Raw genomic sequence first — 27,500 nt, forward strand, 5'->3', positions numbered from 1 at the left:
ATTTGAGATATGCAGCTTATCTGAAATGGAACAAATATGTGCACACTGTGTTCCACAGATAATCAGAAACTTGGTATCCTAGTAATTCTTTTTTATTGCTGTTGTGGTGTGGGTTGTAGATTGTACAACTTTGTACTACTTGTTCTGTATGAGTTATCATTCCTGCCTAAAACATATGGTCTCTCTCTTTCTTTACACTGTACTTCTCACAGATGTGGTTATTTTATCTTTATTTATCCTTTGTTGACTGGTTATGTCCCACTAGGCTTGTGGCCTGTTTTCAGAGAAGACCTGAGGTGGTGTTTATACAACTACTACAGGGAATTTGGCCAGGAACCTGGGGAACTTCCTGTACTCTTTTCATTAGGTGTCATGGGATTTGTACATCCACTTGAGCTACCAACAACTAAAGTAAATGGGACCTTGGTTAAAGATTTTATTCAAGAGATGACATACTCAGGATTGCATCAATCCCCCTACCCACCCACGAACCACAGCATTCTGGTCTTCCAGCACCAAATTAGTGTGTTCAGCTTGTTGAGCCACTTACACGAACAGGTCAGTGATGCCTTTGAATATCAAGTGTTGCACACAACTTATTTCTTCCCTGAAAAAATAATAGTTAATTTTTTCCCTTACTGTTGATTTATGCTCAGGCCAGTCTTTCATTGTAAAGTGCTTACTAACTGCATTTCTAAGTCATTATTGGTGTACCCCTGAAAAGTTTTTACTTTTTCTTCTGTCATTAGAATTTGCACTATTACCCAAAGAATCCCTAACTCTTTTGTTAGCAGTACTTCATGCTTCTTTGAAACATGTCAGCTGTCCTTGCCTGATTTGCATATTTCTTTCTTTCTTTCTTTCTGATTATAGTTCTTTAGATTAAATAACATTCTCTGTAAATCTCTGATGTGCCTTGTAAAAAGACTTTCTAAATATGCATCCATACACTGTTCCCTCAGTATCTGAGCATATCTCTTGTGCATCTGTAAATGCTGCTGTTGTCTTAAAAGATCATAACTTCTGTAGCATTCTGACTGACATCAGTTTGCAAAACAACTGGCTGATTCACATTATATTTTAATGGCAGGGTTTAGAACATTTCAAGTCTCGCATCTTGCTCATAGCTTTGTTTTTGGGCTTTGTCTTATTCTAACAGGTTTCTTAAAAAACAGTGATCTTAGATTAGACATCAACTTTGCAAGATACTGCATCGTTCACAGAAACTTTTGTAATGTTATTTGGCTTCTGATCTTAGACTTGTGCAATAGCTGAGAATTTTTTTTATCAGATTTTATACCCTCTGGCATGAGAATATCATCTATGTAGTCATATTTGTCATTCTGATTTTACATTTGCTGTTATTAAATTTAAAATTATCCAAAACTCAAGACTGTTTCACTGCAGTTGAGAATTGGTTATCAGAACGCCAACTGATCCTTAATCCAAAAAAAACGAAAATGCTACTCTTCCATCCTACCCATAAAACACCAACTTTTCCCTTTAGTGTACAATCCAACAATGGAACCACCATCACCCCCGACCCTCATACCAAGCTATTAGGGGTTACCATTGACAACAAACTCAGATTTGATGTGCACATCAACCAAACTATCAAAACTGTTAATAAGAAACTGGGGTCCCTTTATAGAATAAAATCTTTTCTGACTCCCACAGCTAAAGTTGCCATTGCTCGCACCCATCTCCTTACTACCCTCTTGTATGCCTCCCCCATACTAACAAACCCCAACAAATCGGATCTATCTAAACTCTCTTGTTGTTATAATCATATTGCAAGATTTGCCACAGGCCTGCCCTACAAAACCCATCACTGTACTAATCTTCAGAACCTAGGTTGGATAGAACTACCAAACCTACTTCTACAGAAGCAACTTATCATTGCTTTCAAAATACTCTCTCAACCTGAAAACACTCCCGGCCTGTCTGGATTAATTACCCCTTATACCAACCTAAATAGACTAAGATCATCTCACAAATTACTTGCACAGACAATCAAATCCTGTAACTCAGGAGGTGACTCTCTGTTTTCAAACACAGTGGGTAAAACATGGAACTCTCTTCCTCCTAGTCTCACCGAATCAACCTCCCTAAATACTTTCAGGAATGGCCTCTCCCACCACTTCAAATCCCACTGGCTTTGTCAATGTTCTAATCCAGACTAACTCATAGCTCCCGCTAAACCTCCTCAGTAAAATTACTAGCCTCCTAGGCCTCAAGCCTACTACTCTCTCCCCCCGTAACTAACTACGTGTAGGTTTGTTTCTTATAATAATTGTTCACTGTTCATCTTAATGTAACTTTTTTCTCACCTGTGTATACTAACTATATGACGCTTTGTTTTTCTCTTTATAATTGTGATTGTACATACTAATGTAACTTTTTTTCTTCCCTGGGTATTTAGTGCATAACTACAATCGTATGTTAGCTGTCAAACATTGCTGTAACCTACTATGTACTATTGGAACTTTTTGTAAACTACTATTGTACTATTGGAGCTTTTCTCCCCGGGCCTCCGCTGAAAACGGACATGTGTCCAGTCGGACTTTCCCGGTCAACAAATGTAAAATAAATAAATAAAATAAATAAATAAAATGACGTTATCTTAATGTATTCAGCAGTTTTATCTTTTCCCTTTCCTCATACAAGCTACAATGAACTTCAGTGCATACCTCTGAGCAGAGCTATTTTTTGTACGAGTTTGGGTCCAGGGCAATGCTTCTGCTAAACCTATATCAAAATCTACTCATACGGTTTAAGGTATGGGAGACATCAGGCCCCTAAAAACTCTGAGGGTCTAGATGTGATGCATTTTATGCCTTACATTTGAAAGATAATGACTCCCTAACTGTTCTATTTTTACTGCCTCCCAGAAGAGTTGTGTATGTGCCTGGCAATAAAGATTGTGTGCCCATAAATAAAAACTGATGCTATTATTTTTTTCTACATGCGCTCATACTGACACTGTCCCTGACAAACCAAACCTTTAACAAAATCTACTGATTCTTTTACACACACAAACCACAAACACACACACACACGCACACATGCACACACACACACACACACACACACACACACACACACACACACACACACGCGTGCGCGCGCTCGCACACACACACACACACACACACACACACACACACATGCCCACACGCATACATGCACACACACACACACACACACCGGCTGCCTTGGCAGCCTTGCGCCTTGCACGCACACACACACACACACACACACACACACACACACACACACACACACACACACACACACACACACACACACGCACACACGCTTGCGGCGTGTGCGGCCTTCACACACACACACACACACACACACACATACACACACACACACACACACACGCGCACGCATGCGCACGCACGCGCACGCACACACGCACACATGTTGCATGCTTACCTACAGGCAAATTGAATGGATGCAAAATCACCTATGGCATTTCTCTGGGGAGTTTGAGGAAACCACTACACATGAATAAACTAGTACACCGACAGGGAAAGCATGTAGATTCAACAAAGTAGAAGCCACAGCCAAGAGATCAAATAAAGCCAAGTGTCTTGAAATGGCAGGGTTACACACCCTGCCACTGTTGCAATGGTCAGTCACTTTTACGATATACTGTTCCTGCTAGACCACCAAAAATAGCCACTTGTGTGTGTCAGTGCTTGTGATGGAGAGTGAAATGAATTTTGGCTGACTTGTTATTCTTAAATACAATGCAAGCCCCCACCAACATACACCGATACACAAGTATAAACCACATTACTACCAGTTTTACATTAATGTCAGCATCTATAATACATTGTGTGATACTAAGCTTGCCATGCAATTTCAGTGGCTGTTGCTTAATACTGAACAAACAGCAGGAGAGGTACATTGTGTATCCAGAGGTGGTCTCCATACTCATCAGTTGTAACCAGTTTACTGACTGTGGATACCCGAGATGTATAATTGCGGTACTTCTAATAATAATAATAAATGTCACAAAGCACTGCGAGTGTATTTCACACAAATACACACTCATTGCAGTAAAGTACTCCATTTTACTTCACACAAATGCAGACTAAACCTGCAATACCACATTAGTAGCTTTCTAAACCAACAAACTACAGGAGGGTCAGGTGCTTTCATCCATAGACAGTTCCTACTCCTGCCAAACAGTTCTAGCTACTTCTGTTTATTTTTCAGACATCTAGTTATGATAAAAATTATGGCCATGCAATACATTTCAGCATTGCTCCACACAAACAGTAGTAGCACATTAAAGTATTCAAGTTGCTTTGCACAAATCACTCAAAACTGGAAAGACAAACTAATGAATTTACAGCAGCTATTAGTCATTTTAATTCACAGACAACCCCAGCAATTTAACTGTTTTTTTCTGTGTACATCTTAGGTATCCAACTGTAATAAAATAAATAAATAAAGTAAGCTCTACACACTAATGTATCCAAATAGATATCTCAACCTTTTAGCACAAAAATCAGCGACAAACCCAAAAATAATAGGAGTTGTGGTAAACATCCTAAATCAGGGACACATTTTAAATATTTCTCTTATGTATTTTGAAAGATGATAGAATGACAAGTATTGCATTACCATGAATTTTCTGAATGATAGGAATCCTGAAACTCAAATTGTGTCATTATTTAATGACAGCAACCCTTAATAATTTCCCAGAAAACCACGTTGTTTTATGAGGAACAGACCAAAAGTATGAGGTAAAACCAGGAACATTTTGTAAAATCTTCAACAGTTGAGAACTACTCCATTTTTTCTGCAAATTTCTCTATTGCTCATATCTGATTGCCTCCCAAGTTAAAGAAAAAAATATTTTAATTCTGTCTGGCTGATGTTGCTCTCATTCACAGTAACTATGCACTTTTCCTTACCCTCAGATATTCATAGTCTTTCTAATCCTTTGTGTTCCAAGAATCGGGGAGAATTTGTGATGACAAGGAACAGAAAGCTCTGAAGTGATTGACTAGGTGTATTGCACCACCATTACAGAGCACTGTAGCTTTGAACTGGAGTGCTACACGCCATTTATTTATGTTTTAAGTAAATAAATGCTGCTGCCATGTTTCCTTACTTAAAGCAAAAGAAAACAAAAGAAAAAAAATCAATAAATAAATGGCAGAAAGGTGCCCCTAAATGGGTGGTGCTCATGGCCACTGTCTAGTCTGCCTATTTATAAAGCTGGCTATTGATGAAAATCACTGCAGAACACAGACAGTGACAGCATTCACTTGCCTTTTTGAGATAGCTTTGATTATTTTGAAATATTCTGAAATTTTATTTAAATGTCAAATAAAGCAGTTACCTGTGGCATGTAATTAATATTAAAGTGTCACCCTGAAGACAGTTTGGCAATTCCTGAGTTCTTCTTTTTAAACTGTATATCCCCTACTAGTCACATTACTGTTATTCTGTTCCCTACTTCCCACAGTAAACAACTAGTCTCAAGTGAAAATAAACTGAGTAAACTGAACTTAAGGGGACACCTAAAAGCTGTTAGAGTAGGCTTATTTGTCTGCATTAGAAGAATGAAGGACGATAGGACACTGTCTCTCTCACAGTCTAATGTCCAGTAGTGTCCTGAGTAGATTCTGTATTGTCTCCTCAATAGCACTGCCCCACCCCAATGACATCCTAAGCATGCGGTGAACGAGAAGGGTAGCATGAAAGCCACAATGACATCTGTCTAACTGTAAGATGTTCTTCCAATATTTCAGATTCAGAAACCAATCAGAAGGAAGACAAGCTGTCCTTTCAAGAACAGAAGATATCTAGGTAAGCTTGACATCTATGTTTAAGGCACATTTCCATTGTATACAAATGCACAACAGAATAGAAGGATCATGGAATGTAAAGGTGAAAACATACTACAAATGGATTGAGAGTGATAACCAGATGTCACCAGAAGACAATAACACACATTCAGAGTTATGAATTCACTACTTAACTGTTAGATTGTCATCATTATCAGGCACCATTTGTGGGTATTTTTCAGCAAAGAGGAAATTAATTATGTCTCTGGTCTCATCTCACTTGCATAATATAGTGTAAAGAATGGCATGTTATGCATCGTATCAAAAGGATTTGGATACATGCCAGCAGAGAGCTGGGCTGTTTCAGACAAGCAGGCTACCTCACTCATATTACTTCAGGGTGGTGGGCCCCTTTATGCCCCTGCAGCTAGAGATGAGCCTTTTATGATTCCATAAAAGGAGCCCTTTAAAATAGTGAGGGGTGACTTGGTCATACAGCTTGGATGGGGTCTTTCTTCCCAATGGAAGTTGGTCATGGTTGCATCAACTGGGACAGAGGTAAGTATACTGGTACACAGCTGTGTCTGACATTAAGTTCCTCATACTCTTCTTCTACTCTGGTTTGTTTAGCAACTAGTTAAGATGATCCATAAAAACACTTTCAGCCATGCCCAAGGGCACAGAGGCAGGGAAATGAACTACATAGTAGACGTTGGCGCAAGAAGCAAACATCTATGCATAAGTAAATTAATAGATGGACTTAACAACAGTACAGAGTTAAGAAGCACACAGCAAACTTTAATGATATCTGTAGAGAAGCATATATTTCAATGCACCATCCATGTAAATTCAGAATACCAACTTAAACGGGGGATAATTGATAAAACGTATTGCTAGAAATCTTGGCTGAGTAGAGAAAGCTTTGCGGAAAATGAAAAAAGTGAGCTGGAAGAAGGCTACCAGATGAAAAACAACCTCATGATAGTCCATTGGATAGGCCTGCCACAGATAAAATGACATGACAAAATGGCATGGCAGTAATTTTCAGTTATATACTGGACTTGCTCAGAAAAGCAGATATGTTATACATTTTTAAAATTATTCATTTTTAAAATTAATCTATTGTAATCTATTATCAATTAGAATTTGTTTCTTCAGACATCCTCTTGTGTTAAAAGGATTCAGCAGAGATACTTGTCCAATATGTTCTGCATACACACTGTCAAGTGCATTTATGCATATACACTTTATTGATGGAGTTTGAAAGACTGATTGTTTTGGCAGAGACTGTATCTGCTTTGTATCTGACAAGTTGCTGAACACAGAGTTATCTATCCATAATATTGATTAAAAATTGATGAAATACCAAAATTATGAAACCTGAATATGTAAAAATCAAAATGCATACCTCATAATAAATTTAGAGTGATAGTTTCACGTTATGCTTACAGGAGGTTGATAATATAGCAATAACCCACGCATGGGTCTGGGTAATGCTGGATTTACCCACGGTTGGTGTGGTTTGGTCATGAGGGCAAAGTCCGAGTGGCCAAACAAAGCCAACCGTGGGTAAATCCAGCATTACCCACACCCAGAAGTAGGTTATTGCTATTATACAATGACATTATTTAAGAAAAAAAATAATTAATTTTCTTAAATAATGGCATTGTATAATGCCTCCTTGCTGCCCTTCTGCAGCTGTCTGGTATTCTGCGGCAGTTCTGAAGTACTGTGCATGCGTATGCCTATACATTACATCAGAGCTGTGGGCAAAAGCAACGGAGAAAGCAAGATCTCTGTTGCTTTTTACTGTTTCGCTATGTTAAATGGGTTTAACATAGCGAGACAGCTTTAAAAAAAGCAACGGAGAATCTCTGTTGCTTATTTTAAAGCTGTCTCGCTATGTTAAATGGGTTTAACATAGTGAGACAGTTTTGAAAAAAGCAACGGAGAAAGCAAGATCTCCGTTGCTTTTACAAACTGTTTTGCTATGTTAAATGGGTTTAACATAGCGAGACAGCTTTAAAATAAGCAACGGAGATCTCTGTTGCTTATTTTAAAGCTGTCTCACTATGTTAAACCCATTTAATATAGTGAGACAGGTTTAAAAAAAAAATCAACGGAGAAAGCAAGATCTCCATTGCTTTTTACACACTGTCTCGCTATGTTAAAGGAGTTTACCATAGCGAGACAGCTTTAAAAAAAGCAATGGAGATCTCTGTTGCTTTTTTTAAACCTGTCTCGCTATTTTAAATTCCTTTAACATAGCGAGACAGTGTTTTAAAAAAGACTTATACTAATGGAAAAAGTCCGGGCGACCGGACCTTTTCCATTAGTATAAGTCGATTTACAATGTGCACACTGACCAATCAGTGTGCACGTTTTGGAATATTAATGGGGGGTCATGGTATAATTGTTTATTTTCACAGACAGCATGTATGCAAATATTACTTTTCTGTTACTGTAGGTATTTTGATTTCAACCTTTTCATATTTCAATTTTGATATATAAACATTTATAATTCAATATTATGGTTCTCAGTTTATCTGTATTCAGTAAATTCTCAAATACATATCTGCATTTTTTTTATAATGTGATGAAAATAGAGGTGCTATGAAAATGCACCAAAAGCCAAAAAATATACATGGTCCCTTCCTGAACAGCGTGAAAGAATTCCCAATACCAAAGGTCAAAAATAAAAGCTCAGCACCACAGTTCAAATGAATCAGCTTATACTGATGAAGATGTGATTATAGCACTGAAACTGATTTGCTTTTCACTGTCTCACTGACTTCCATATCAAAGTGATTATAGTCTTTTATCTGTAATTTATTAATAAAGAAGATTGTTCGTGCCCTGGTGTTGAGCTTTTTATTGATCATTGGTATTATGAAAATGTTCAGGCATTCTTTTGGAAACTGCAGCCAAATTTGTAATGATGGAAGGTTTATTTGTAGTTTATTTGCATTTTTTTCAGCTCATATGAAAATATCTTTCTGCTACATTAATTGTAATGTTTCATTACTACAAAGACTTTTTAGCCAACCAAATGGTCATTTGCAGGATCTTGTTTTAACGTGGGGAATAATTTATTTTTTTTTATTTATTTTACATTTGTTGACCGGGCTAATCTAGCTGGAGATATTTCCATTTTCAGTAGAGGCCCGAGGAGAAAAGCTCCACAGAAGTAAAAATACGTACGGAAAAATCAACATACATAAAAATAAAACAATTAGTACACAGGTTAGTAATAACAAAAACAGCAAAACTCTTCAAAACTCTTCAATATAAATTACTACTACATGAATTAATTACTACCACACACACAGAGAAATTCAAAATAACATTATACAAGATAAAAAATACTTGTCAGTTAAAGATACAAAGATAGGAGGTAACAAAAGTAGAGTAATAAGAATAAGGTAGTATTAGGAAGGGATTTGATGAGAAAAGAGAGCAAGTTAAGATAGATAACAGGTAAAGAAGCAGTGAGAGGATGAAGGGGGAGGAAAAAGAAAGCCAGGTGGAGAAATAGAGTGAAACAAGAAGTAAGAGAGATAGTTTAAGGTAAGTAGTACTAGTGGAAAGTTAATCAGGTTTACAACAGGAACAAAGCCAGTGATTTTGGAAGTGCAGTTTAATATTTTGTTTGAAAAGAGGCAAAGAAGAAATCATTGTTATGTTAGCAGGCAACAAATTCCATTTTGTACCTACAGAATTGGTGAATAGGAAGTCACCAGCAGTGTTATTAGATTTTATAGAACTAGTCAAGAGTTTACTAGAAGAGCGGAGAGAGTTTAGATTGTTATAGGGGATTATGAGTTGGGAGAGTATAGGAGTGTTATTTGGTTGGTACAGTATTTTATGGGCCAAAATGAGTTGATGGATAGCAAGATAGTTTTGAATTTCCAGCCAGCCTAGTAGTTTCAGGTTAAGACAATGATGGGTTCTGTAGGGGTTACCGGTAGCGAAGCGGGCAATGTTATTGTAGCAGGTTGCCAATTTGTTAAGGTTGTTTTTCTTGAGGTTGGTAAAGATGGGTGAAGCATAAAGAAGAGTAGAAATAAGATGGGAGTGAGCAATCCTAGTTCTAGTAGATGGTGTAAGAAATGGTCTAATTCGATATAAGGATCCTATTTTTCTGTTGACTAGTTTTATAGAGTTGTTAATATGTTGGTCGAAAGAGAGATTATTATCAATGGTAATACCTAACAGTTTAGTTGTAGAGTCAGGTGAGATGACAGTGGCACTGTTGGAGGAGATAGTGAAGTTTAAGGGGGAGGTCCTGGAAGTGGGGGTAAAGAGAAGAAGTTTAGTTTTTTTAGCATTTAGTAAGAGGAGTCGACTGGAGAACCATGTTTCTACGGTATTAAAGACTTTTTGGGTAAGAGAGATAAGTTCTGGGGTGGAAGATGCTGAGCAGATGAGCGTAGAATCATCGGCATATTGAATGCAGGTTGCTTGAGGGATTATTGTTTGAAGATCATTAATGAAGAGGGAAAAGAGAAGTGGGCCAAGGATAGAGCCTTGTGGAACTCCGATAGAAACAGGCAAAAGAGAAGAAATGTGGTTATCCCAGAGAACTGCTTGTTTTCTGTTTGTGAGATAGGAATTAAACCATTTAATGGCTGGGGTATCAAAAGAGAGATTCAAGAGTCTTAATTAATAAAGAGTGGTTGACCATATCGAATGCTTTAGAGAGGTCAATGAAGAGGGCAGAAGAGAGTAAGTTGTTATTACGGTTCTGATTAATAGTGTCTACAAAGGAAAGCAAGGCAGTAGTAGTACTATGATGTGGTCTAAAGCCATGTTGACAGTTTGCTATAATGCTGTGAAGAGAGAGATATTGTACAAGTTGATGGTGGATACATTTCTCCATAATTTTAGCCAAGGGTGAGAGGAGAGCAATAGGTCTATAGTTAGAATAGTCAATGGAGTTTCCACCTTTATGAAGTGGGATAATATGAGAGGCCTTCCAGATATCTGGGATGGTTCCTTCTTTGATAGTCCTATTTATGAGAATAGATATAGGATATGCGATGACCTTGGCAGCCTTTTGAAGAAATAGTGAAGGGAGCTTGTCAGCAGAGGGGGTGCAAGGTTTTAGTTTAAGAAGGAGTCCGTAAATGTAAGATGTAGAGATAGGTTGGAGAGAGAATTTAAAGGAGGAGTTAGTTAGGTTACTTGGTGGGCAGAAGTTGTTGGCATTTAGTTGTTTATCTAGAGCTTGTATAGTTTCAGTGAAGAAAGAGTTAAAAGCATCTGCAGTTTGTTGAGGGGTATCAGGGTCAGCATTAATTGGGGAAGGTGTTTTGGAGGTTCCTGGAGAGAGGAGTTTATTGACTGAAGACCAGAAAAGTTTAGAATTATTAAGATGATTTTGTTGTAGTTCAAGTAGAATTTTTTTGTCAGATAACTGACAAATAATTTATTTTTTTTTATTTATTTTACATTTGTTGACCGGCTAATCTAGCTGGAGATATTTCCATTTTCAGTAGAGGCCCCAGGAGAAAAGCTCCACAGAAGTAAAAATACGTACGGAAAAATCAACATACATAAAAATAAAACAATTAGTACACAGGTTAGTAATAACAAAAACAGCAAAACTCTTCAAAACTCTTCAATATAAATTACTACTACATGAATTAATTACTACCACACACACAGAGAAATTCAAAATAACATTATACAAGATAAAAAATACTTGTCAGTTAAAGATACAAAGATAGGAGGTAACAAAAGTAGAGTAATAAGAATAAGGTAGTATTAGGAAGGGATTTGATGAGAAAAGAGAGCAAGTTAAGATAGATAACAGGTAAAGAAGCAGTGAGAGGATGAAGGGGGAGGAAAAAGAAAGCCAGGTGGAGAAATAGAGTGAAACAAGAAGTAAGAGAGATAGTTTAAGGTAAGTAGTACTAGTGGAAAGTTAATCAGGTTTACAACAGGAACAAAGCCAGTGATTTTGGAAGTGCAGTTTAATATTTTGTTTGAAAAGAGGCAAAGAAGAAATCATTGTTATGTTAGCAGGCAACAAATTCCATTTTGTACCTACAGAATTGGTGAATAGGAAGTCACCAGCAGTGTTATTAGATTTTATAGAACTAGTCAAGAGTTTACTAGAAGAGCGGAGAGAGTTTAGATTGCTATAGGGGATTATGAGTTGGGAGAGTATAGGAGTGTTATTTGGTTGGTACAGTATTTTATGGGCCAAAATGAGTTGATGGATAGCAAGATAGTTTTGAATTTCCAGCCAGCCTAGTAGTTTCAGGTTAAGACAATGATGGGTTCTGTAGGGGTTACCTGCAGCGAAGCGGGCAATGTTATTGTAGCAGGTGGCCAATTTGTTAAGGTTGTTTTTCTGGAGGTTGGTAAAGATGGGTGAAGCATAAAGAAGAGTAGAAATAAGATGGGAGTGAGCAATCCTAGTTCTAGTAGATGGTGTAAGAAATGGTCTAATTCGATATAAGGATCCTATTTTCTGTTGACTAGTTTTATAGAGTTGTTAATATGTTGGTCGAAAGAGAGATTATTATCAATGGTAATACCTAACAGTTTAGTTGTAGAGTCAGGTGAGATGACAGTGGCACTGTTGGAGGAGATAGTGAAGTTTAAGGGGGAGGTCCTGCAGGTGGGGTAAAGAGAAGAAGTTTAGTTTTTTAGCATTTAGTAAGAGGAGTCGACTGGAGAACCATGTTTCACGGTATTAAAGACTTTTGGGTAAGAGAGATAAGTTCTGGGGTGGAAGATGCTGAGCAGATGAGCGTAGAATCATCGGCATATTGAATGCAGGTTGCTTGAAGGATTATTGTTTGAAGATCATTAATGAAGAGGGAAAAGAGAAGTGGGCCAAGGATAGAGCCTTGTGGAACTCCGATAGAAACAGGCAAAGAGAAGAAATGTGGTTATCCCAGAGAACTGCTTGTTTTCTGTTTGTGAGATAGGAATTAAACCATTTAATGGCTGGGGTATCAAAAGAGAGAGATTCAAGAGTCTTAATTAATAAAGAGTGGTTGACCATATCGAATGCTTTAGAGAGGTCAATGAAGAGGGCAGAAGAGAGTAAGTTGTTATTACGGTTCTGATTAATAGTGTCTACAAAGGAAAGCAAGGCAGTAGTAGTACTATGATGTGGTCTAAAGCCATGTTGACAGTTTGCTATAATGCTGTGAAGAGAGAGATATTGTACAAGTTGATGGTGGATACATTTCTCCATAATTTTAGCCAAGGGTGAGAGGAGAGCAATAGGTCTATAGTTAGAATAGTCAATGGAGTTTCCACCTTTATGAAGTGGGATAATATGAGAGGCCTTCCAGATATCTGGGATGGTTCCTTCTTTGATAGTCCTATTTATGAGAATAGATATAGGATATGCGATGACCTTGGCAGCCTTTTGAAGAAATAGTGAAGGGAGCTTGTCAGCAGAGGGGGTGCAAGGTTTTAGTTTAAGAAGGAGTCCGTAAATGTAAGATGTAGAGATAGGTTGGAGAGAGAATTTAAAGGAGGAGTTAGTTAGGTTACTTGGTGGGCAGAAGTTGTTGGCATTTAGTTGTTTATCTAGAGCTTGTATAGTTTCAGTGAAGAAAGAGTTAAAAGCATCTGCAGTTTGTTGAGGGGTATCAGGGTCAGCATTAATTGGGGAAGGTGTTTTGGAGGTTCCTGGAGAGAGGAGTTTATTGACTGAAGACCAGAAAAGTTTAGAATTATTAAGATGATTTTGTTGTAGTTCGAAGTAGAATTTTTTTTTGTCAGATAACTGACAAATAACTCCAGATAGAAAGTGCCAAAGCTAAAGATGGTCAGTCACTTTGAGTAAGACCGATATGAGGCATGAGTTCGACATCTGCTCCATAAGAATGAGATTCTAGGAAATGTTGTAAGAGGTGGGCAGTGATTCTTAAAGCATAATTTGTGTAGAAGTCTGGTGACAAGACAGTAGTGTGTGGAATTGTGGGAAGCCATTTATTATTAGTTAATGTAGCATAGTCATGCTTCATGGGATTGAATAGTGAAATCAAGTGGCAGACAGAGGTCTGAATCAGTTTGCTATCATCTCGCAGACCCAAAGATGATACTGATAAACTGAGTTTTACTTACTGGATCAGTATTTTTTTTCAATATGTAAATGAGTTTGGAGAGAAAACAGTCATATTGCTTTGTGATAAAATATTACCTTCTGCGAGATTAAGTTTAACATGGTGTTGACATGAGGGGCATATAAAAGTGTGGAGTCAAGCCATATACCCAGATAATGGAATTTTGGCACTCGTAATACTGCCCTCCTCTAGGAATTAATGTCTTGATTCAAGGGTAGATTTTTAATTCTATGAAGGGGCCCAAGGCTATTATTTCAATTTCAGCCAATAGTGAGGAAGAAAACATGATCTGCAACTTTTGTAGTATACTCTGGATGGCTCCCTAGTAAAATGTTGACACTTGTAATGGCAAGTGCTGACACAGTGAAAGAAAAACACTCAAAATGTACAAGAAAAGTGATATATTGATTGTCACTCTTCTCCTTTAAACTTGTTTATTTACAGGTGGGCTAGCCTCCTGTACGCCCTCTTGTTGAGGGCAAGCACTCACCCCCCCCCGAACTTATATTTACCAACTTTGAAATCACCATACTTGGAGAAAATGGAGCATTCCAAGGAAAAGCCATCTCTGACTTAGTATGTGTAAGCCTGTTTATTATTATTTGGCCTTTCAGTCTTTATCTTATGGGACTCTCTAAAGAGTGACATTTCAAATGGCTACCACTTTGGCTATCTCTGGGTGAAAAGCACTTTTGAAGCTGAGAAGGTTGTTTGTAGATAGAGTTGCAGTGAAGTGGGGAACATGGGAAGAGATGGTGGTTGGTGTGTGTATAAAGAGTGATAACAGGAATGTGCCAACTACTAACCCTTAAAGTACACCAACAAAGAGTGTACATAGCTACCTGCAGTGAACTTTCATTAGTAATGCTTTTGTCAGTAACTACTAAACAACTCACATGCAAAGGTGCAAACATTGTGAACATGATGGTTTGTTTAATACTGACATGCTTTTTAAGTTTTTGAATGTAACCGCTGAGAGTATACCTCTGTCACATTTTTCAGAATCTATCTAATCAGTTATTTTTACTCTTTCATAATGCATTCAGAGTGACTTTATCCTTACATACCATTTAATAAGTACAAATAATCCCATATCCCTGTGTCACTGCACATTTTGGTAACAAATACTCTCCCCCAGCAATGTTTCACCTATTTTTCAAAAAAACTGTTATTCAGCATTTTGATTTCAGGTTGTTTAAAGGGACCCTGGAATGAACCAGCTGATAGCTATGAGTAACTGGGAAGTGTGTTTTTGGTAGGAAAGATTATGCAGTAAAGATAGTTTATATTTCTCAAGATAGGACACAAATAATTTGGGTACTTTTGAAAAAGAAAGGCACTGTTTTCGATGAGAAGCAGTATGCATACAAATATTAAGAGAACTATACAAAGCAGTCCAAACTTTTTTATAAGAAAGATCATTTTTTTTACTATGTTAAAGGATACTTAACCAACTATTATGTGCAGGTTAATAAATCCTAGGAAAAACGTAATATGAATGACCTGGATATACCAGTATGGGTGACATTTTTGGTCAACAAGTACATGCAAAATAAATGAGATTGCTATCTTAGTTATCTTCGAGTGTCACCAGAGAGAACACATCATGAGGTAGATGATATGTGAAACTCGTATGAATAAAGGAATTTTAATGTAAACATATGCTTTGTAGCCATCAATAGTTTTCTTCAAAGCATATCAATAAATGAAACATTTTTTAATCTATTTAGTAAGTTGATTGATGGCCACAGTTTTATCATATCCAATGATCTCTGTCTTCCTAAGTTTAATGGAGAGACTGCAGACATTCTATACACCAGGTCATTCATGACAGTGGGGGAGTTATACATTTATAACAGATAAGGGAGATGGTCCTGATATCATTTAGGTGTTAGGGGTAATGGAAACCAACTCTCCAGGCAGTAGGCTTTGAATGGTAGAATGAAGAGTCATAATCCCTTTTCCTTCAGCCTTGGTTTTACCACTGAATGAGTTTGCAGGATATAAAATATTCCCATAAATTTGAGAGTAATTGCTTATATTTTGTCATTTCAGTTAGGTATCATGTATTAAGTAACTGTGATCATACTATAGTGTCAATGATATTGGAGCCTTATATTGGTAGAAGTGAAGAGAAATTCATGATTAAGTGACATGACAAGAAAATGACAGGTTAGAGCGTAACTACATGGTTATGAGTGGGTTGTATATACTGTTCATTTGCTTTAGTGCTGAAAGGATATATCATACACATCTGTAAAAAAATTAAATAAAATATAAAACATACCATATATGATGGCAAACAGAAGAAGAAATATCTTTTGTATCTCTCTCTCTCTCTGTCTCAGAATCTATTGTACAATTTAGACCACACTGACTGCCTTTCACTACATATTTTAGGTTCACTTGGACATGGATATATACTGCACCTGCCACGTGTAGGCTGTCATGTGACTTTTTTTCATTCCATCAAGAGTAAAGCTAATACCCTTCATATCATTCTGTTCTTATTTGCAGGTGATATATGGGTAAATCCAGACCTCATGCAACTATCTTTTGCCACTATGAACACATGTAGCATAAGCAAGAAATGGACTCAACCAAACGCTTGGTTATGCGAGCACAACACATCCATATTCGGCTATAACAAGCACAATGCATCCATTCTAGGTAACACTGAATCATTATTCAGTAACTCACTACACTATAACATCCCTTTACAAAGACTTAAAAAATTCTGCTTTTCAGATGAAGTATGCCAGTGATTTCATAACTGCCTTCTCAGCAGCACCTTTGCCACACTCTTCAACATACTTGTGAAACAGTTCCTACAATGCTGCTCTGGTACAATAAAGGCTGTCTTGTATACCCACGAACCAACCAGTTCTTTAGTAATCCAATGTAAACGAACGAATGTTGAAAATGAAATAGGTTTATTGTTGAAACCACACAATAAAAAAATAAATAAATAACTGTTTTTAAACAATTTTAAAAAGGTAACTGATTGAGCGCTTTCATCTCCATGCGGAGACTTCTTCAGAATCTAGTTGTCTTCCAAAAATTCATCTTTTTATAAACAGTATTTGCCAGTCATTGGTTAAACAACATCACATCATTAATTGTATAATTGTTGAATTGCATTGTTAAAGGGCTAGCTTATGTTGAGAATACTAAGACACCATAAGATGCATAAAATACATGCTACCAAAAACACAACAATTCAATAAACAATAGCAATAGGCTAAGCTACTGTTAAAAATGGTACGAGTTGTATAAATAAACACAGTATATCTAAACCCTGTACCATAAATACCAATACTAAAATATAACATCATATGTCTTGTGTAAATATAAGTAATAAATAACAAGGTAACACACTGGTGTGTTACAAATAATCACCCCTAAGCTACTATAGCAAAACATATCCAAAGAGATGCACAAAAGATACATGAACGAATACATAGAGAAATAAATAATGTTAGAAGAAATTGATGGTGATATATATAAATGTATATTCTGAGCAAAGTATGTTAAAAAATCCAATAACGCACCCTTGTAGGCTACTGAAATATTAAGGTATTAAAAATTTATTTAAAAAAAGTGTATTAATAGATAAATATGTTGAACAATAAATATATATATAGTTGATATTATTATTCTATTACCATTTGAAAAATACATATATAAGATGTAAATGTTCAAATTCATTTATTTATATATGTATAATAAAATAGAATAAAATAAAGTAAACAATACAACAGCTGTTACTCAAAAGGGGTTGTGTATTTAGTATTCTGTAAGGCTTGTTGGTGTTATTATATAGGGAAAACTGAACGCCACCTTAGAACCAGAATATATGAACATATTAGGGATATTAATAAACATAATGAGAATAATACACTATATAGACATGCACTGATATGTAAACAAGCTGATTTCAAGTTTTGGGTGTTAGAAGAAATCGTACTCCCAGAAAGAGGTGGAGACTGGGAGACATGATTAGAGCACAGAGAAATGATCTGGCAATTAAGACTAGATGCATGTAGTGGTAAGGGGCTTAATGACCACATCTCCATTACTCCGGCACTGAAATTATTGGCAATGGACCCTAAGAAACACAAAACTAATATTAACAAACAATAGGGAGTTCCTAATTAAATTCATTTAAATATTTATTTAACTATTTATTTATTCAATTTTGTATATTCATATGGTTTTAAAGTAATATTTATATATATATATATATATATATATATATATATATATATATATATATGTATATATATATATATATATTTTTTTTTTTCAACAACACATTTTTTATTATGAATATAATATTAATATATATTTAATAAGACATTTTAATATTCTTAACATTTGTCACATGAATATTTATATTATATTACATTATTAGGTTTTATCCAATTTACTTTATTTTATTCTATTTTATTATACATATATTATTAAATGAATTTGAACATTTACATCTTATATATGTATTTTTCAAATGGTAATAGAATAATAATATCAACTATATATATATATTTTTTTATTGTTCAACATATTTATCTATTAATACACTTTTTTAAAATACATTTTTTAATACCTTAATATTTCAGTAGCCTACAAGGGTGCATTATTGGATTTTTTAACATACTTTGCTCAGAATATACATTTATATACGTCACCATCAGTTTCTTCTAACATTATTTATTTCTCTATGTATTCGTTCATGTATCTTTTGTGCATCTCTTTGGGTATGTTTTGCTATAGTAGCTTAGGGGTGATTATTTGTAACACACCAATGTGTTACCTTGTTATTTATTACTTATATTTACACAAGACATATGATGTTATATTTTAGTATTGGTATTTATGGTACAGGGTTTAGATATACTGTGTTTATTTATACAACTCGTACCATTTTTAACAGTAGCTTAGCCTATTGCTATTGTTTATTGAATTGTTGTGTTTTTGGTAGCATGTATTTTATGCATCTTATGGTGTCTTAGTATTCTCAACATAAGCTAGCCCTTTAACAATGCAATTCAACAATTATACAATTAATGATGTGATGTTGTTTAACCAATGACTGGCAAATACTGTTTATAAAAAGATGAATTTTTGGAAGGCAACTAGATTCTAAAGAAGTCTCCGCATGGAGATGAAAGCGTTCAATCAGTTACATTTTTAAAATTATTTAAAAACAGTTTTTTATTTATTTTTTTATTGTGTGGTTTCAACAATAGACCTATTTCATTTTCAACACTTATTCGTTTACACTGGATTATTAAAGAACTGGTTGGTTTGTGGGTATACAAGGCTGCCTTTATTGTACCGGAGCAGCGTTGTAGGAACTGTGTTCGTGGTTGGGGTTGCAACTTGTGTGTTTTTGGATACTTGTAAAACAAACAAATGGCCGACCAGGTGTATATGGCTTCAATCCAAAAAGACTGTCCGAACTTCCAAAACAGTGAAAACAATCTTTATTTTCAACCAAAGTAATAAAAGTAATAAAATATTCCACAAACAAGCACTTTCATTACGAGTTTGGAGACTTTATCAAGTTAAATCAAAACACACACAGAGGTCCGTTTTAAATATTCATGCCCACAATGTAAGCCAATCAAATCACATTTTCCATGAATAAACATGAGCCCAGGAAATTCAAATATGCACACCCATTCTATTAAAGCAATGCAGCTTTTAACCATGCTAAAAAATGTTTAAAATATATAATAAACAATATATTACCATAAAACCATCTGTTATATAGTTTAAATAATTCATAAATACCATGTTGATAATAAAACCTTATAAAATATAAGGTAAAACTTAAAACATCATAAATAAATAAATAAATAAATAAATAAATAAATAAATGTGGAACAATGCAATATAAAAACCACCCATTGGGGACACTCAACCAAAACATAATAAATAAAATATAATATAATATATACACAGACAACTATATATTAATAAAATATTGTAAGTTAATTTTTATAAATAGCCAATCCACTAACCCTATAAAAATATATGTATATAAATACATTTTAAATAAATATTTGAACATCCAGAAAATACATTTTTATATACCTTCAAGGAAATATAAATATACATGTACATGAATAAAATCTAAAATCATTCCCTCCATATTACAACCTAATAAAGTTGCTACCTGTGTATGTTAAAAAACCATGCTATCATCTCTCTAGTGCTTTTAATTTGAGAAAACAAATAATAGAAAAGGTCTCATTTAAGCCCGGCCATTGCATAGCATTAGTTCTAAGTTGGCATAATGCTTCACTCTTCTCAAGACGTAATGACCATGGTCCACCCCTCGGGTTGTATTCCAATGGTTCAATCACTGTAAATTTAAATCTATGACCGACACATTCGGCACAGTGTTTGGCCAATGAATTAGACTCCTTTTTTAACCTTATGTCTCTCAAATGTTCGTAAATGCAACTTTTCAGTCTTTTTGGATAGAAGCCACATCCTCCTGGTCGGCCCTTTGTTTATTTTATAAGTTTGTACACTCTTCAACATAGTCGGCCCTAACTCCCTGCCAAGTATGGCAGGCCCACAGGGATTTGTTCTGAGCCCTTTACTATTCTCGCTGTACATTAAGATTATCCCCTGGGAGCTACCCAACCATATCATTGTCTTATATGTAGATTACATCATTATCAGTATTAGGACATCTGCATCATACAATTAAATCAATTAACTGTTACAAAAAGACTTCATGCTATTGTGTAACTGGATGCAAACCAACAGCCTTAAACTATATACCAATAAATACTCAATTATGCTACTGTGTACCAGTAAAGGTCTAGCGGAAACCATTCCCTTCCATATCCTTTATTCACATTAGTCCATCTTGGAAACATCACTGATTAATCTTAAAAAATCTATTGGCTCCCAGTTAAAACCCAAGCATCCTTCTTATTAAACATACTTAAATTTAAATTTTTAAATGATAACTATTGTCCCCCTCAAAAATGTCTTACTTCACAAGAGTCAGTTATACTCATTAGAAACAGTGATTTCAGCAAAATTGCCCCAGAACATTGGAACAAAATTCTAGAGGATATTAGGGCTACTAACACTGTCAGATATTAGGAAAAAATTGAAAAAACACAACATAGAATCATTCCAGTATCATTGTTTTGACAGTCGTGGAAAACCTTCGAGCCACTGTCCTAATGCACGCTATATTAATTTTATATAGTCCACTACAGCAAACCTCTCCTTCTTGTATACCCATAGATGCTTAACCTACTTTTCCTCCAGCTACTACACCGTACGTTTCACAATTCCTTTTCTATCCCTTACTCTTAGCTTTAATTTAATTTTTCTTTCTTACAGTCAAACAGGTATTAGTATGTGCATGTGTGTGCCTTCTGTGGAAGGTTGGGCATTGGGGTGGCAACTCAACACCGTAAAACTCCACTGCCAATCATTCTGTGGACTGTTACACTCTGGTGACCCCTAATGAGAAAAGCTGAAAAAGGTCAGTCATACATATAACCCCTCCTCTTTCTCAACACTTATTTCCATGTCCACCCTTCCAGTCCAACTTCTCTTACCTTTTCCTTCTCCAGCTGGATGCCATATCTGTAGTTCTCGCAGTTCTATATAATATAAGTTAGGCCACTCTACATATTTAACCTCAACGCTCAGACACTCTGGTCTTTACACACTATTGCCTGTCTTCCACTAATATACTCTATCTTTAGATGTCACTCTGTCTGTCTCTGTATTAATGTTTCTCAACAGATTTGTGTCTAGTACATCTCTGTGTGCTGACCAACATATTTTGTCTGCTAGGAGTAGCCACCACCACTGAAATGATTCCATCATTTAAATATCTTGGAATACAGCCAGACCTCTATCATATGTAACAGCATTACTACACAATAAAATCAATAAGATACATCCATTTACCAATGTAACGTTGTTTTTGTCAGTGCAAATTACTTTTATTTTATTCACACTTGCACTTCTTGTACTATGCTGTTTTTATATTGCTAATTGGCTCAGGTTGTGCAAGAAAAGAGTCCTTTGACCAGTGTACCTGCCTGGTTATCAAATGTGTAAATAAATAATTAGCCAGGCTTAATCTGTATATACAGCCAGCTGAGTACATTTTTCTCTGCATCTTTCAGAAACATCATTGCCTATAACATACAGTTATGCAGAGCTTGCTTAGGTATGGAATCACATATCTGCAAGAAACCTTTTTTGTGGCTGTAGGGAGTAAGAATGATGCATATGTGTATTATATATGTGGGTTCAGCAGTTGAAGAGATGTGTGTATGTGTATTATATATGTGGGTTCAGCATTTGAAGAGATATGTGTATGTGTATTATATATGTGGGTTTTACATTTGAAGAGATGTGTGTATGTGTATTATATATGTGGGTTCAGCATTTGAAGAGATATGTGTATGTGTATTATATATGTAGGTTCAGCATTTGAAGTGATATGTGTATGTGTATTCTATATGTGGGTTTTACATTTGAAGAGATGTGTGTATGTGTATTATATATGTGGGTTTTACATTTGAAGAGATGTGTGTATGTGTATTATATATGTGAGTTTTACATTTGAAGAGATACGCGTATGTGAATTATATATGTGGGTTTTACATTTGAAGAGATATGTGTATGTGTATTATATATGTGGGTTTTACATTTGAAGAGATGTGTGTATGTGTATTATATATGTGGGTTTTACATTTGAAAAGATGCATGTATGTGTGTGTTATATATGTGGGTTTTACATTTAAAGAGATGTGTGTATGTGTATTATATACGTGGGTTTTACATTTGAAGAGATATGTGTATGTGTATTATATATGTGGGTTTTACATTTGAAGAGATGTGTGTATTTGTATTATATATGTGGGTTTTACATTTGAAGAGATATGCGTATGTGTATTATATATGTGGGTTTTACATTTGAAGAGATATGTGTATGTGTATTAGATATGTGGGTTCAGCATTTGAAGAGATATGCATGTGTGTATTATATGTGTGGGTTTAACATTTGAAGAGATGTGTGTATGTGTATTATATATGTGGGTTTTACATTTGAAGAGATATGTGTATGTGTATTATATATGTGGGCTTTACATTTGAAGAGATATGTGTATGTGTATTATATATGTGGGTTATACATTTGAAGAGTTATGTGTATTTGTATTATATATGTGAGTTTTACATTTGAAGAGATATGTGTATGTGGATTATATATGTGGGTTTTACATATGAAGAGATATGTGTATGTGTATTATATATGTGGGTTTTACATTTGAAGAGATGTATATGTGTATTCTATATGTGGGTTTTACATTTGAAGAGATGTGTGTATGTGTATTATATATGTGGGTTTTACATTTGAAGAGATGTGTGTATTGGTATTATATATGTGAGTTTTACATTTGAAGAGATGCATGTATGTAAATTATATATGTGGGTTTTACATTTGAAGAGATATGTGTATGTGTATTATATATGTGGGTTTTACATTTGAAGAGATGTGTGTATATGCATTATATATGTGGGTTCAGCATTTGAAGAGATGTGTATGTGTATTATATATGTGGGTTTTACATTTGAAGACATGTGTGTATGTGTATTATATATGTGGGTTTTACATTTTAAAAAGATGCATGTATGTGTGTGTTATATATGTGGGTTTTACATTTAAAGAGATGTGTGTATGTGTATTATATACGTGGGTTTTACATTTGAAGAGATATGTGTATGTGTATTATAGGTTCATAGGTTCATAGGTTCATACTAGGCTATCTGCCCTAGGGCATTTATAAGCCTAGCCAGAGTGTGTGTGGCTTTCACCACCCCTTAGGATGAGAATACTATACCCATTAGTTTGCTGTGCCTCTGTCCAGCAGTGATACAGAAATGATTCCCGGGGTAAACCTACGATCTCCCATCCACTCGTCAAGATTTCTCTTGAACTGAGTCAGTGAGGGGCTCTGCCTCACATGGACTGGGATTCTGTTCCATAGTGTAGGGAGTCTCTGGGTGATGAATCTGTCCCTCCAGCACGTCCTATTTATATCCGTGTTGAGGTTTAAGTCTCTTGCTCTCGTGGCTCTGGTGGATTTGGATTTTTTGAGGTGGAGCATGTCCATTAATTCCGGGTTGGACATGGCCTTGTATGTCAGGCACAGATCACCTCTGAGCAGACGGTATGCGACTGAATAGAGCTGGAGTTTCTTCAGTCGGGCATCGATGACATATGTTTGAGCCCCTTTATCCTTTTGGTGAGGAACTTTTGGGGTCTTTCCAACTGCTGCAGGTGTCGGGTAAGGTACATTCGAATGGGGCGTTGTACTCAATCATTGGTCTGATAAGTGAAAAGTACAGGGTACAATGACCTCTCCTGATCTGGATGTGAATCCCTTCATGATCAGGTGGGCAATGTAGAAGGTCTTCCTAACCACTTTGGCAATGTGAGTGTCAAAAGAGAGGTTACTGTCAACTTGGGTCCCCAGGTCCCTGATAACTTCTTCCGTGTTTGATGGATTACCACCTATGTGGTAATTAGGGGTTACCTTGTTTTTCCCAAAGGGTATGACTATACATTTTTGGCATTTAGCTTAAGGCCATGGCTCTGGCACCAGTTATCCATTTCTATGAGACCTTTCTGGAGGATGTCTGTGTCTGATGGAGTGTCAATTATGGTGCCCAGTTTGCAGTCATCTGCAAATTTTGTCAGCCACAATCCCCTATGTTTGCCTGCACTTCAGAAAAATAAATGCTGAACAAGAGGGGCCCAGGACTGAGCCCTGTGGGACACCCGTGACCGGCTTAGAGTCTGACATGGCACCAGCAACTCTAACCCTGTGTGTTCTGTCCTTGAGCCAGTTTGCAACCCATCTTGTGACATATGGGTTTACATCTAAGCTGGTGAGCTTTTCTATGATGCCCGAGTGGGGTATTGTGTCGAATGCTTTTGCTAGGTCAAGGTAGGCTGTGTGAACTGCCTTACCCTCATCAATGGCCTTAGTGACTGTTTCGAAAAAGTCGACCAAGTTCAAGAGGCAGGATCTGCCCTTGACAAAGCTAAATTGGGTAGGATCCAGTGTCTGTAGGTCCCCAATGTCTTTATTTATGAGTTCCATTATGATCCTCTCCATAGCTTTGCAGACAAGGCTCGTCAAGCTTATGGGGCGGTAATTTCCAGGGTCCGTAGAAGCACCGCCTTTGTGGAGTGGGACCACAGTTGCCGTACGCCATTCTTTGGGCACGATCCTGTAGTAAGGCTAAGATTAAACAGCAGCCTTATGTGTGGGTTTAGTTCCTCATTGAGTTCATGTAGCACACAGCCGGGGACACTGTCCGGTCCCATTGATGCTGTGTTTTTTGCTTTAGAGAGAGCAGCTCTTACCTGGGCATCTGAGATGTTTGGGAGGGAAGACTCTGGTGGGATAGATATTTCTCCTTTTGGGGGGGGAGGGCCGGGATAAATTTGCACTGCACCTGTCTGCCAGTATGTTGGCAATGTCTCTGGGTTCAGTGATTTTTTTATCATTTTGGACTAATTCTGAGCATATCTGGGAGTTTCCACCCAGGTTTCTAACATAGCTAAAGAAGGCTTTATGATTGTCTTTTGTGTCATTAGTGATTTTTCTCTCAAAGTTGGCCTTGGATGATTTTATGAGTGATCGTAGTTTTTGCTAGTATTGATCAGAGATGCCTTCCCATTTAGGGATTTTGCTCTGTCATGTAGTAGCTTTCTCCTCTTGTTGTAGAGTTTGTTTATGGCTGGAGTCCACCAGACCGGGCCTGCCTTTGGTGGAAAAGGTCTTGATTTTATTAGGGATTGCTTGATCCATACATTCCTGGAGGTGCTCGTAGAAGGCATTTGTAAGGGTTTCAGCAGCGTGGGTTGTGGTTTCCACTGGCTCGGGGCCTTGAAGGATACCACTCCAGTCTTAAGAAGTGTGAAGTTTGCTTTTGAGAAGTTCTTCACTGTGGTCTTTTTGCTGGGGTGGGGCAGGATGTGGATCTCCAGTGAGATTAATTTATGGTCTGATCTCACCAATGAGGGATATACTTCCGTGTGGAGCATTTTGTCCCCATGTTTGTGATGATCAGGTCTAGTATATTTTCTCCTCTTGTGGGAATGGTGACTAGTTGTTCCATAGCATTTGAGTTTATGAACTCAAGGAACCTTTGGGCTAGGGTGTTGGGGCTTGAGTAATGTTCCCAGTCTATGTTTGGGTAGTTGAAGTCACCCAATATGATGGTGTTTGGAGAGACATTTATACTCTCCAGTGTCTTCAGGAAGGCTGTGTGGGTTTCCTGAGTTTGAGAAGGTGGTCTGTAGCATGTTACAAACTGTAGGGCAGTTTTACCTATGGTTAATTGCACCTGGATGGTCTCCGATGCTTCGTGCGTTGCCACTAACCTGGAGGTGTGGGTATCCTTTATGAATATGGATACTCCCCTCCTTTTGTAGTTCGGTCCGGATTTTGGGGCCGAACGCATGATATGAGGTATAACCTGATAGTGCTGGGGTGCTCTCAGGAGCCTTGAACCAGGTTTCAGTCACAGCACAAACATCAATGTTCTCCATACTGAGGAGGGCTTCGAGGGCGTGCATCTTGAGGTTTAGACTTCTGGCATTGAGCAGTATTACCCTTAGTTTTTCTCCATTTTTGTTTTCTAGGACGGTAGGTTTATCATTTGAGCCTTGCCTAAAAAAGGCACTATGGGGGTGGCAAGAGCCTTTGCCAATATCCGGAAACCCAGGGGTGACAGGTGCAAGCCATCCCTTGCAAAGCAGCGTGGCTTGTCAAGCATGTCATCCCAGGCAGACAGACATTGGATCCCCTTAGAATGACACCAGTAATTAAGCCAATTATTAAAGCTGATCATTTTGTCTCTGTATTGTGGCATCATTCTTGGTGAGGATAGGATACTGCTCAGGGTCAGGGTCATACCGGCCTGGGCTACATAATCTGAGAGCTCCTCTATGTCTCTTTTCATGTAGTCCAGGGAGGTACGTCTCAAGTCATTCACACCGGCATGGACAATGACTGAGTCATACTTGTACTTGCTGTGGAGTGACCTGAGTGCTTGTGTTATGTGGCGGATTCTAGTGCCTGACAGGCAGCTAACTGTGATCTTTTCCTTGTTCAGTCTGGTGAGTGGGACGTCAGTGTGTCTGACTATGGAGTCACCTATAACAAGTGTGTCTGGCATTGTGTTTGGCCTTAAGGGCTGTGACTGTTTAGCACACTGACTTTGAGAACTATGTGTTGCATGTCTTATGTCTTGAGGTGGCAGTTGCTTGGGTGTCTGCTTTGGAGGCCTCTGTAGTTTTGGTAGATTTTTGATCAGTGCCTCCGAGTATGTCTTTGTGTGTTTATGTGTTTGTTTTGCAGTTGTGATAGTTCTATGTGAAACTGGGTTTGTGGTGTGCATGGTTTCCTTCTCCTCCTGTCTGGTCTTGCCAGTCCTGAGTTGAGAGAGCTCAGCCTCCAGTTTGGCTGTATAGTTGCATCTCTCACATGTATTTGTGTTTTGTGGGAGAAGGAGTGGGTTG

At 36.8% G+C, this 27,500-nt stretch overlaps 1 protein-coding gene across 1 annotated transcript in view; it reads left to right on the forward strand.

The window, feature by feature from the left end:
* SH2D6 (SH2 domain containing 6) overlaps positions 1 to 27,500 on the forward strand; it is a 1,258,756-nt gene that overhangs the window by 1,012,873 nt on the left and 218,383 nt on the right. The window contains exon 17 of the mRNA XM_044084299.1: positions 5,781 to 5,838. Coding sequence (XP_043940234.1) covers positions 5,781 to 5,838 — 58 coding nt within the window. The remainder of the gene's footprint in view (positions 1 to 5,780; positions 5,839 to 27,500) is intronic.

The sequence above is a fragment of the Protopterus annectens genome, chromosome 9.part0, assembly GCF_019279795.1.
Source record: "Protopterus annectens isolate FY-2018-M chromosome 9.part0, PAN1.0, whole genome shotgun sequence".
Lineage (NCBI taxonomy): Eukaryota > Metazoa > Chordata > Ceratodontiformes > Protopteridae > Protopterus > Protopterus annectens.